The 13,263-nt window shown below is 36.3% G+C and overlaps 2 protein-coding genes across 8 annotated transcripts in view; one reads left to right on the top strand and one right to left on the bottom strand.

Annotated features, from left to right (window-relative positions):
• Nucleotides 1-7,084, top strand: part of LOC111862018 (myosin light chain kinase, smooth muscle) — a 52,482-nt gene extending 45,398 nt beyond the window's left edge. For both annotated transcript variants that reach the window (XM_023847053.2, XM_023847054.2), the window contains 2 exons: nt 683-835; nt 5,702-7,084. In XM_023847053.2, coding sequence (XP_023702821.1) covers nt 683-835; nt 5,702-6,896 — 1,348 coding nt within the window. In that variant the 3' untranslated portion in view covers nt 6,897-7,084. The remainder of the gene's footprint in view (nt 1-682; nt 836-5,701) is intronic.
• On the bottom strand, nt 6,298-13,167 carry LOC111862020. 6 transcript variants are annotated; one of them, XM_023847060.2, is made up of 3 exons: nt 12,757-13,167; nt 12,229-12,579; nt 10,169-11,235 (listed from the first exon to the last, which is right to left on the bottom strand). In XM_023847060.2, exons 2-3 carry the CDS (start codon nt 12,568-12,570, stop codon nt 10,723-10,725), a joined length of 855 nt encoding a protein of 284 aa, XP_023702828.1. In that variant the 5' UTR covers nt 12,571-12,579; nt 12,757-13,167; the 3' UTR covers nt 10,169-10,722. The 6 variants fall into 6 exon arrangements, 5 of the variants coding, with proteins under 5 accessions (XP_023702828.1, XP_023702829.1, XP_023702827.1 ...); XM_023847061.2 differs by having other exon boundaries at nt 12,229-12,594; XM_023847059.2 differs by having other exon boundaries at nt 12,687-13,167.
• Between the last annotated feature and the right edge of the window lie 96 nt (nt 13,168-13,263).

A 13,263-nucleotide genomic window follows, 5' to 3' on the forward strand; every position in this document is an offset into this window, starting at 1 on the left:
ACAAAATAAGACTACATACACAGAAGTAATATTAAGAGTATCATTAACAAATATTATTAATGATACTCTTAATATTACTTCTGTGTATGTGGTCGAAGAATTTTATTCTTGTTTTATACTATAACTTTTGTTTTATATATTCTAATTTATTGTATTTTTATGCCAAATATTTTAATATAATTAATATTATTGTATCCAATTTTACTAGTACTGCAGTTCAGTGGTGTATATATGTTAGCCATGTAGTTGCCTGATGATGGCTTTTAATAGCCGAAACATGTAGCAGAGCCAAATCTAGGCACTGACCTTAATATAGTTGTGTTGTGATGGTTTTAATAAAGAAATTGTAGTATTTACAGTGTTTTATTATTTATATTTTTTCAACAAAATCTTTTAATGATTGCATGTCTTATTTATTTATTTATCATTATNCAATTGTTCCACAATTACCCTCACCTATTATCTGGGGCTGGTATAATAGGCCAGAAGTGGCCACAGTACAAGAGACTTAGTCCCACCCCACTAGCAATAAAAGAAAATAATAATAGCTGATGGTTGTACCAGTATGGATCAACAGAATAAATTAAAATTAAAAAAAAATTGAAATAATTTACCAGTATGGGTATCAGCACATGTTCATTGAAAACCCCTGGTTAATATTACATATTTTTACTTCTTACAGGCTTTCTGGACTGTCACCATTCATGGGAGCAACAGATATTGAAACAATGGCAAATGTAACAATAGCCAAGTATGATTTTGATGATGAAGTTTTCAATGAAATCTCAGAGGATGCAAAGGATTTTATTCAGAAGTTGCTTCTGAAAGACAAAGAGTATGTTAATTACTTTACTTATACTATTTTTAATTCCTATATAAGATTTTACTGTCTTTTGACAAAATTAAATACAAGCTGTGTAAACATACAAACTCTAATAAAAGAAAAATTTCTCTTGGATCTACAAAAATGGAATGCTCACAAATTGGTGCTTGTTTCACAGTAGAATTTCTGCTTCACTTTCATTTATTCATAAATTATATGACTAACTATGTTATTTCTACTAGGTAGTTTTCAGACACAGTATTTGTTAAATGTTATAGCATGCTGCACATCTTGATTGTCAACATTTTTCATACAGAAAGAAAATAACAATGTTCCAGATTGTACACATTTTTCCAAAATGTAATTTGGCAAACGGAATACCAATATGATAATGAATTAGCTATCATCAAGATGTGGATTTTTTATCACATCGAAAATATATTTAGAATATTTAAGGTATATACTTATCTGGTATTGTCATTCAATTTGTTATTTTAAAACTTTCCAATTACCACAGAACAGTATGACTTTCATAATGCAAATTAAATACAAAAATAAACTTATCATGTGTGGAAAGATTCTTAATCTGTACCAACATCTGTGTGTCTGTATATACACACACACATAAACAGCAAGTTCTTCTGAATCACTGGTACCTCTCTATGAGACTATATAGCTTCAAATCGCAAAAGACAGCAATTTTTGTGCTCTATACTATTGAACTTATGAATGCCGTCAACCTATGACTTTATAAATTTGGTCAGTTTGGTACCAGACTGAATATTAATGAATTTATTTTATCACAATCATTGGAGAAAAGCTGTCATTTAATATTTCAGACTTCATGTTTAGTATTCTACATATTTAGTTACCTACTACTTTCGTTGGTATATAATACCTGTCAGCAGTATCTAACTTCAAATCAGCACTCTCTTTTGTATTTGAAATGTTTAATTTACATTCATGGGAGTTGCATAAGATTCAAGTCCATTTTTGGTAAATGATCTGCAAAACATTTAAGGTAAATGGAAATTTGTATTAAAATTGAAAGATTTTGTTTAAACCTTCTCTAAAACTGTAACAATAAAAAACACATCAGCAACTTATACCTCAAATTTTGCTTATTTTCAAACACACTGCTTCACAAGTCTGGCCTAGGAGTGGTACAGTATTTTCTTCAGTTTTGGAAAATAGTAAATGCTTCAAGTATCAAATAAAGCACTGCTGAAAGCTATCACCGTGACTGCATGTTGACCTTAGTTTTCTTAATTTCTGGCAAAAGGCTATTATTTATGTTCTTTTTATGTCTTATGGAAGAAAATGCTGCTACAACTTAGTAGTTCTGTATGCTACCAAAATAGAAAGTTTTGTTTTTCTTTAGTATTACTTTGTATGTAGGGAGAACTGGTTTCCACAGAATATCATATTGTTTTAGAGAATAATCATTCAGTCAAGAAAAGGCTGAAAGTGATTAACATGAAAAGCTTGAATGTCAGTTGTGAAGAAAACTTGCTATTCAGAAAAAATACACAAATAGGCAATATTCTGACAGATATTTTTTTAAACTCATTGGTGCATACAGTATACTTCTTGTAACAATCTGTACATATGAAAAATAATTGTTCTACTAATGTTCTTAATTTATATATCTTCTAATATATTTTAAAAATGTAGTTGAATGAAGCTTTGGTAAGACAAAAAGGGAACTAAATATATTAGAATTTGTTTTCAACCTGTTGTTCAACTGATATATGAGGGGAAGTCAAATGAAAATGGGTCAGAAGCCAAAACATATTATAGAACAGTTCTTACCTCAAAAGTAATCTCCAAAACTGTTAACATATTAATCCCACTGGGAGATAAGATGGTCAATCCCATCCTTGAAAAAGCCTGTGGGATGTCTACGGAACCACATCTTTACCCAGCTACACACATCTTTGTCTGATGCAAACCAATGTCCACGAATGTCTCTCTTCAGGGCTCCAAAAATGTGAAAATCACATGGGGAGAGATCTGGGCTGTAGGGGGGATGTTGAAGCACTTCCTAACCAAATATCTGTAGTGTATTCCTCACAAAGTTGGCAGTGTGGGGGCGCGCATTATCATGACGAAGGACAATGTTATTCGATAGCATTCCAGGGCGTTTTTGACTTTATGGCACGTCTTGCTTTCTGCAAAGTGTCTTCATGGCGCTGTGCACTGATTGTGGCCCCATGCTGAAGAAATTCGACAAGCAGAGGGCTCTTGTAGTTGAAGAAGAACATCATCATCACTTTACCGGAACTTGTATGTACAGCTTTGGATTTCTTTGATGGGGGAGAATTCATATGTTTCCAATGTTGGCTCTGCCGTTTGCTCTTAGGTTCAAAATTGGGGTACAAAATTTCGTCCCCAGTGGCAATACAGGAGAGAAAAGCATACTCTTCCTCATGGTATCGTTGCAAGCGACCCAGTCATGCGGCCAATCTCTAAGTCTTATGTTCCTCCGTGAGTTGATGTGGAACTCGCTGCACGCAGATTTTGTGGTACAGCAGGTGTTTTGTCACAGTTGCGTGTACAGAACCATGACTTATTCCCATCAAAAGACTAATTTCTTCAACAGTGATCAGTCGGTCGGTTTGCCCGGATATGACCATCCAACGCGGCAATAACATCAGGATTGATGTCACGATGAGCCTGTCCTGGGCAAGCAACATCTTGCAATGACATGTCCCTCTCGGAATCTCTTATGCCACGCCAGCCCACACGAACATGACATGCTGTTTTTGCCATAAACAACAGACGTGCGATGATGAATTTCTCGTCCTCCTACTCCTTCAGCAGTAAAAAAGCGCACACTTCTCTGTTCTTCTTTACCCGCCTCCAATACTGATGTTGGACGACCACATGTAGCGCTAACCTTACTTCCAGCACAATAAACAAACGACAAGTGTGCAAAGGCACGTTGTCATTGTGCTTTTCCGAGTCCTCACCAGATGTTCGTACTGTAAGCAAATTCCAGTGTCACCAACTTGCACACCATGTGAGTTATGCATGGTGACCCGTTTTCATTTGACTGCCCCATATATAAACCTCCAGTTTAATTAATTGGACAGACTTCTTTTAATGTAACTCTGTTTTAAGGCACTGTAATGTAGCATATTAGAAAAGAGCTTGTTAGAAATTTATATGTACTTGCCTAACCTCTGTCCATTATTCGTATATGCTCTTTTTGAACAGATTTTGATATCAGATATTAGGAACATTTATGACACTTGAGAGATGTCTGGAATTACTTCTGGAACATCTGATTAAATAGCCGATACTTTCCTTGAAATTCTAAATACCTTCATTAAACATCCACAAAACCAAAACATGTTTGTCAGACAATATTCAAAAGAAAATTAGCATATGTGTGTCCCCTTCTCTGTGCAGTTAGCTTTCTTTGACAAATCTGATCACATGTGATTACAGCATAAATAATGGTGCTTGTTCAGTGTCCTGTCATGTACAGTTTTTTTGTTTTGATTACACAGTATGTACATATACCATGATTATCATCTGTCATAATACATAATTAAACACCAAACCAGCATTTAGTTCAGTGTACTAGCATGGAACTTTCTGGTAGTAACCAACAGCATTATGTTGAACTAACAATGTCTTTCACAAGTACTGGTTGATGTCTGCATATGGTTATGACATGACTGGACAGCTGGGTAATAATTTCAGCAGCTTGTAGGTCTTACTGTAAGTAGCATATACGAGTATATAGATACATGAGATCAGATTAGTGATTAAATGTTGAAGGTATGACAAAGGCCCATGCTTTTGTTTATTTTGTAGTTCTAATTGTGCATGATTATTATCATAAAAGTGATGAGGCATGAGTAATGCTAATAGCTGTATTTCTCTGATCTCAAAGTTTCTGCTAATCGCAAATTAACTTTATATAACTAAAAAATCTAGAGATTCCTAGAAATGCTTGATATATAACATGTACTGTATTTGTCATTCATTGCTGGTTGGTTTAGTTCATATGTTATTAATAATCCTGCATCAATTGCAATGGTTATGTAGCATTGTATGAGAGGAGAAATTAATGTAATAGTGAGACAGAGAGAACAGGGGGTTAAGTGGTTATGGTCCACTCCAAGGTATTATTACAGTAGTCACCATAGGTTTTTATTTATCCTGCATGAACTGCAGCAGTCTGAGATAAAAGGTCAAAATGGTAATGATGAACCAAAAAGAAGAGGGAATAAAATGGTTGTGGCCAGTTTCAAGATATTATTCCAGTATTCAACAAAATAAAACTGATTAAGGTTAGCCAGTGCTGTAGGCAACATTCATATCAAATACCTCTAAAATACGAGAAGGAGTGCTGACCCATGACACATTTGTTTTACATACATCTAAGGAAACTTCAGGAGGTGCATACATTTGATATATTTGCAGTTTTGAAATCCTGAGGCCTTCAGTAAACAGCAGCAGTAAAAAAATCCAACAGCCATGTTTCCTTGTATTTTTGGCTCAGATTTTTTCAAAGGACCACTAACTGTGTACATTTACTTTCTTCTTAATATTCTACCATTTTATATTTAATTACAAATCATGTATAAAACATCTTTTATCCAGCTCACAGGTATCATAGAAGGGTATAAAACAGTAAATCTGAGATTGTGCCTAAAATAAAACAGGTCTGATTTCCAGTGTATGTATGAAGTGTTTATTTATTAATGTTACTATTAATACATTTGCATGACAGATGATATATTATTTTATCGGATTTACCCGTTTATTTCTTTTGTTTTCTCTCCTGGAAATGGTTTGATTGTAGTGTGATTGGTGGCATCAGTTTGTTCTTAACTCTGGGTCTTTGTCTGCCTTCCCTTCCAGGCGACGCATGTCTGCTACCCAGTGCCTGGCGCATAATTGGCTGAGGACAAAACCAAAACCACCACCACCAGTTGCAGAAGAACTCGACGTAGCTAAAGATAACTTACGCTTCTTTGTGGAGCGGTGGAATGAGCATCCAAACAGCCCATATTTGTTTGATAAGTCCTGCCAAACCATCTCTCCCTGTCTTTTTATGACACCAGACATTGAGACAGTTCCATCACAGAATTCCCTGGGAGGTCTGTCTCCCTCACCTTGCAGCTCATTGTCTGTCTCAATATCCAGCTCTCCTGACTCCATCTTTGAACATGACCTCCTGGGGAAATCTCCTGAGGAGACAGGAAACTTCTTCCACTATATGTTTGAACACAAGCAACCTCATTCTTCAAAATATCACCTGGAAAGGCTCCAGGCATTTGAGCGTCGAGCATCAGACAGTTCTTGTGTCTTGAGGAGAAATGGTGACACAGCTGCTAGGGTCAATCTTGCAGATGAAATTCGCAAACTCTCAGACAAACTGTTCCAAATGGCATCCTTACATGGTCCCTCCTCAGATCTTGATAATAATAATAGTAATGATTTCAGCGAAAATCCCTCTCCTGGTTCTGCAAACCAGAGCCTACACCATGGCCCCATGCATTCAATTGCCTTTACTGGAACACCATGCCCAACACCACCAGTACCTAACAGAAGAGAAAGTATTCAAGATGAGGGATTAGTGGGAGTGAAACGTCAAAAATTTCGCTTCTCAAACCTGAATCGAGATGTTCCTCTTGGTGCACCAGCACCTCCTACCAATTTCAGTTCATTCATGCTTGCTAACACTACTGGCATATCTCCATGTTCATCTCGGAACTCATCTGACACCTTCCCATCCACCTATAACAGCCAGTCTTCTGCCTCTTCTAGCCATTCAGCTCCACTATCACCCCAGCTTTCCCCTGAATCAGACAGTTCTGAACATCCTGGTGCTGACATTACTAAAGACCTCCTCCTTCACCTGCTTGACAAGTGGGATGATAAACAAACACTAACATGTGGTACAAAAGAAACCTGTCGCAAGGCAATCTCCATGGATTGGTCAGAGGAAGAATCTTTGGGTCAACAAACCATGACCTCAATAGCCACTTACTTTCAGTCATCTAGAACCACTGAGAAAAAGAATCCAGTTTTACCTTCACAATATGGAGTGTAGCTATAAGATAAAAAATGGCAAACTTAGAGTATCAGAACGCATATACAATTATAAACAAACAGGTGGGTTATGTGTGTTTGCAATATTATTCCCAGAGCGCGGCTGAATGCAAACCAGTGCCTGAAACACAAGTGGCTGAGCGAGAAGGCTGTCAACACGACACTCAGTAAAGTAAAGCTGAAACGCTATGTCATCAAGAAGCGATGGATCAAAGCGGTCAATACGATCATAGCACTCCGAAGAATGGGAGCCAAACTGGACTTCGATTCTGTATAATGAAACAGTGCCTGTTTTTTTTAATACAATTGTACCTTTTTGTGTGTATTAGTATACTGGCACAGAACAAATGAATGTATATATTTTCAATGCACCACTATCTGTACATGTATGCATCATGGCACACAATAACAATTTATGTATTTTTTTGTGGAAAAGTGAATGAATTTTACAGAATATTCACTGCTTATATCTTGGAATATTATTCTTATTGTGAGTGCAATGGTTTGCATTGAATAGATGTAAAATACTTTCTATATACATGCATATTGTCAATTATATAGGAAGAAACTCTTTTTCAAGTATACATCTTTACCACTGGTAAATTTATATTGCATCAGACTTTTTCCTACATGCTGCAAATGTATTTAATAAGAGAAATATTGTTATTCTGAGATTCATATGTTTGAGTGAAATACTGTACTACTGTTGTATACTAGTTTTAATTTCAAGTCTAGAAAATGTTATATTTCAATTATACAGTATGCTTCAATCATATGAAATTGAATTCCATATCAGTTCTTACTCCAAAATAAAGAGGAAGTTACTGAAAGAAGACTTAAATAAGATGATGTATTGTTCTTGTTTGATTGTTCTTGAATCATCATTGGTCCAGAAGTTGTTGTTAATACTTCACATTATAATACTGCTTAAGACTAATTAGCATTTAATTTACTCCCACATTAATTCGCTTCTCATTTTATTGTGATTTCATTTTCCTCATAGGTCATAAACTTGTTAATTTTCTTTTCATTAATCCCTTGTGTCATTCCTTAAAAGGCAAACTATTTGATCATGATCAAGGGAATAAGAGTGCCTGAAAACAAACAAGTCAGATTAATTGGTAGCTCCTGGGCCTTTCTCTGCTGTCAGGAGGCTTCTTATGTGTGCAAGGGTAAAGAGGTCTGTACTTCTATAATCAAGCTTTCCTCAAATACAAAATCACCAATGAATTAGTATCATTTGACATTGCATATGTCAAAAATGTTTTTGCTCTTTTGGAAGGGAAGAAGCATTCTATTATGCATACTGTTGTTTTCATTTTCAGCTTTATGGGGCTTTGGATCTATAGAAGTCTGAACATCACTGACAAAGTCTGTGTTTTGGAAATAGCATTTCAAAGATATTCCTGAAAAGTACACAAGGATCAGAATTTAGTTTTGCACTGCTATATGCTGATGGCCATAACATTAATAAAACAGGAATTAACATATTCATTTATTTCAGAGCTTCATCCTTCTTTTGTGATTGATTGATTTCGTCACTGTAGATCATTGTACATGATATAGGACAAGTCAAGTTAATTCTGAATATTAACAATTTAATATATGAGTAAGATTAAAATTACATTTGTTACAATTGTTTACAGTTGATTACAATTTAGAATTAGTTAGATATTCTTATTTGTGGAGAATTTGATGGAATGAAGATTGGCAGGGGAAACCGAAGTACTCGGAGGAAACCTGCCCCAGCGCCACTTTGTCCATCACAAATCCCACTTGCCCAGATCACAGTGGTGGGAAGCCAGCGACTAATCGCTTAAGCTATGGCATGGCCTTAGAATAATGATATGGATAGCTAGTGTAATGTTCACTGCAGATTGGTGCCCTTCTTGATGTGACATGTCATCTCTACTATTTTCTAGCGTGATTGCTCAAGTGAATTGCATATTAAGTCAGAAATATTAAGAAATGGCATACAGACTTAAAATTCTTGGGTCTTATGGTATGAAATGTGGGGAGACATAAATGCTTATGGAAGCGATTGCTTGGAAGGTCACTGTGGGAGGATAATAAAGCTAGATAATTAATTTAAGTCTGGAGTACACAGAATTTCCACACTGGTATATATTCATTGCAAGTTTTTCACTCTCATTTTTTTTATGCTAATTTATTTTTGTCAAATCCACTCAACAGTAAAAGGACTACAGTGCTCTAAAGCATAAGTAATTAGTCTCTCATAGGTCATTACATACACCACACTGAAAATGTTTCTAATAAAATCTACAGAGTTTTATGATGTCTGCAAGATATTTCATGACTTCATGCCATAACTTCAGGTTATTTTTATGTAAATGTAAGTGAAGAATGCTATATTAACATGAATACAATTCACAGCAGTTATGGTTCTACGGCTAGGGGGCTAGGAAGAGTTGAGGGGTATCTGAATATGACAAAACACTTTACTGTTACAAGAAATGACACTTCATGGTTGCACATTATTTCAAATACACTGGACTTCCAATGCTGTATAGACATTCAAATTCTTGCATTCAGCCTTGATACACAACTTCGTATGTTTCACAGCAAAACACTGAAAACAAGTCCTTGTGTATGTCAACCTTGCATTTATAACCACGATCTCTCATATGCCTACAAACATGGAAGTCAAGGGAGCTCAGGTCCAGTGATCATGTGGATCTCCACACACAATGTAGTGACAGAAAGGTGCTGCATCACATGTTGAATTCAGGTACTGTGTGGTGTTTTGACTGATATATGGGAGCACTAAAAGTTAGAATATACAAAACTATAATTTTGCTGGTGGTTCTGTATGGGTGTGAAACATCATCTCTGACATTAAGGGAGGAACATAGACTGAGGGTGTTTGAGAACAGGGTGTTGAGGAGAATCTTTGGACTGAAGAGAGATGAAGTGACAGGAGGTTGGAGAAAACTGCATCATGAGGAGCTTCATAACTTGTACTCTTCTCCAAGTATAATTAGAATGATCAAGTCAAGGAGGATGAGGTGGACAGGGCATGTAGCACAAATGGGGGAGACGAGGAATGTGTATAGGATATTGGTGGGAAATCCAGAAGGAAAGAGACCAGAGGGGAGACCAGAGGGAAGCCCAAGGCATAGGTGGGTGAACAATATTAAAATGGATCTTGGAGAGATAGGATGGGATGGTTTGGATTGATGTGGCTCAGGATAGGGACCAGTGGAGGGCTCTTGTGAACACGGTAATGAATCTTCGGGTTCCATAAAATGCTGGGAAATTCTTGAGTAGCTGCACATTTGGCTTCTCATCAAGAATGGCTCAGCTGCATAAGTAATTAAGTGTAATGGTCCTAAGTTTAGTGAGCAAGATATTATGAGTGATGTTTTAATATGGTGTTACATAACCGTTACTGTAATAATAATAATAATAATAATAATAATTAAATATGCTTATATTCAGATAGATTGTCACGTTACCGCTGCCATGTTACACACGAATAACGAAGAGTTTCTACAGCAATGACAATTTGGTGGGGACGGACAAGGTAATTACTCTCCCTGAACCAGGTGTATTTGTTCCTTGAACTACATCGTGATTTGCTCGTGCAAATATAAATTTTTAAATCTGTTTAGTTCGTGTACATCTGTAGATATGTGATTAGCTGTTACAACTTTGTATTAATTTTTTTATTTATTCTGAAAACAAATGCTGTATTTGTGTTACATGTTTTACGTCCTTGACTTATGTCTATGAAGCATCTATGAAATAAGAATAAATTCATTTTAATTTTATCAAGTTTAGCAATCCATGACCGATTGTAACGTTACTTAGTTCGGGCTAGAAGAAGAATGACTGCTTGATGCAGATGGATTAGGTTCTGGGGAAATAACGTTAGTAGTAACGGAACGCCCACCTGTAGCACCAGAACTATCAATTTCATTGAGTTCTGCTTCAAAAACGAGGTTATCTATTTTATTTTGTAAGATAAGTTGAGTTCTTTGTGACAAGCTTCTAAGTTTAGCAGCCAACAGCTGCCCATATAACGCAGGTGCATCTTGCAATGTCTTTGTTTGCGATTTGGTGGTAAGAGTTGTTAAAGCATCACTTGCTTGCTTTAAATGCTTAGCTAAATTTGCTTCGACTGGATTGGGGCCTACTTTTCTTTTATTTCCTGGAGCGCTTTGAGGCAATACAAAACTTGTATATCCTCGCTCTGGATTCTTGTTAATGTCTTGTCTTGTTTCGCGGACTAAGTTAGGCTCATTTCCCTGTTCTTCTAGTTCTTGATCATTCAATACCTCCTGTTCATTCTGAGAATTCTCATCCTCAATCTCGGTTTCCTATAAAAATATTTGTAGTTAAAATATTTTCATTAAAAAAGACATTTAAAATGGTTAAACGTATTTTAAAAATATATAATGCCACTAAAAGTATTTCAAAAACATAATCCTTGTTTTATTTCTAGTTGCCACATTCAGAGGAAGATTGGAGAAGAATAGCAAATGGATTTTATCAGCGATGGAACTTTCCCCAATGTGTGGGAGCAATAGATGGTAAACATGTGTTACTTCAAGCTCCATTTAATAGCGAATCGAAATTTTTTAATTATAAAAAATCGTTCAGCATCATACTTTTGGCACTGGTTGATGCAGATTATTGCTTTACATTTATTGACGTTGGGGCGCAAGGAAGAATGAACGACGCTGGAGTGTTTGCGTGCACAACACTCTATCGTAAAATGATACGTAGGGAACTTTTGCTTCCACCAAACGAACCTCTGCCGGGGCGCCACAAGAGCGTACCATACATTTTTGTAGGTGACGATGCATTCCCTCTTAGTAGCTCACTTTTAAAACCATATTCTGGAAATCATGCCAAGGGTAGCATTGAACGGATTTTTAACTACCGCCTTTGTCGAGCACGAAGAATTGTAGAAAATGTTTTTGGAATTTTAGCATCTGTATTCCGCGTTTTTAGAACACCGATGTTGATACAGCCTGAAAAAGCTGCTATGGTTTGCATGACATGTGCACTACTTCATAATTTTCTACGGCGAAGTAATACATCTAGGCAAATATATAGCCCAAATGGCAGCTTTGATTATGAAGAAGATGGACATTTGAAACCAGGAACATGGCGCCAAGAGACCAGCAATTCGTCGCTTACCCCTCTTTCCAAAACACCGAGAAAACCATCTCAGGAGGCAAAAGATATTCGAAAGGAGTTTGCAGAATATTTTATAACTAACGGAGCAGTTGAATGGCAAGATTATGTTAATTGACTGATAACAATGTTTTTTTGTTTATTAAATAAACTATATGAAATAAAATTACCTCTGAACTTAACGATGTTGTTTTCTTTCCTGTAGCCCTAATAAAGCGGTCTATGGCATCATATGCGAACCATGATGGATTATATACATCCTTGGTTCCAGATCCAGTTGTTTCGGAGTCTCGTACTTTTCTTGATAAAGTTCTATAGGTGGCCATAAGTGATTCTTTTTTCTTTCGTAATAATTCAACAGTTACATCAATGCTAAACTCACTCGCAATATCCAGCCAAGCGTCATTTAAACTGTTTCGATTTTTATGATTTGAATGCTTGGGATCCCAAAGTACTGGGTGTTTTTCGTATAAGTTGATAAATTCCATAATTAATTCAGTGTTCCATTCCATCTTAAAAACCTGTAAAATCACACCCTAATTGAACGATCAGAATATTAAAAAAAATAATTAAGAATGTTTAAAACTCTGTCTAATATGTTAAAATTATAATGTTAAAATATACCGACCTGTTAAATACAGATCAATGACTATAATTTACTTCTACTCTTTTACTCTATTTTAACAAACAGTATTTACCACCTGATAGTTCAAGATAGACTGCTATATTCGACCCACTTGTGTTGCCTTGCATCAAACCAACGAATGTTGTCTTCCCAACGTTCTAGGAATTCCTTACAGCATTTACGACCTGATAAGACTGCTATATTCGACCCACTCGTGTAGCCGTGCATCAAACCAACGAATGTTTTCCTCCCAACGTTCTAGGAATTCCTTTGACTCGGGGCAGAAATACCGACAGTGGCTGGAACGTGTCCAAACGCGAATGTTCGACGCTCGACATTCGTAGCTCGTAGATTGGAAGCTCGGCCACACGATGCGACAAACTATCAAGCGTCGAACGTTGGAGGGTGTTCGTAGCATCGTGTAGCGCCGGCATTACAAACACAGGTACACATTAGTACCCGTACTCCGTGGTATCGAGAGATTCGATGTGCCAGGCATGGTTCACTAAATAGATTTCCCTATCTTTCCAAACGTTGTCTTTGGTTGCAAGTTCCAAGTGTTCGTAAGCGATCGTAAGTC

The sequence above is a fragment of the Cryptotermes secundus genome, unplaced genomic scaffold, assembly GCF_002891405.2.
Source record: "Cryptotermes secundus unplaced genomic scaffold, Csec_1.0 scaffold181, whole genome shotgun sequence".
In the NCBI taxonomy this organism is placed as follows: Eukaryota; Metazoa; Arthropoda; class Insecta; order Blattodea; family Kalotermitidae; genus Cryptotermes; species Cryptotermes secundus.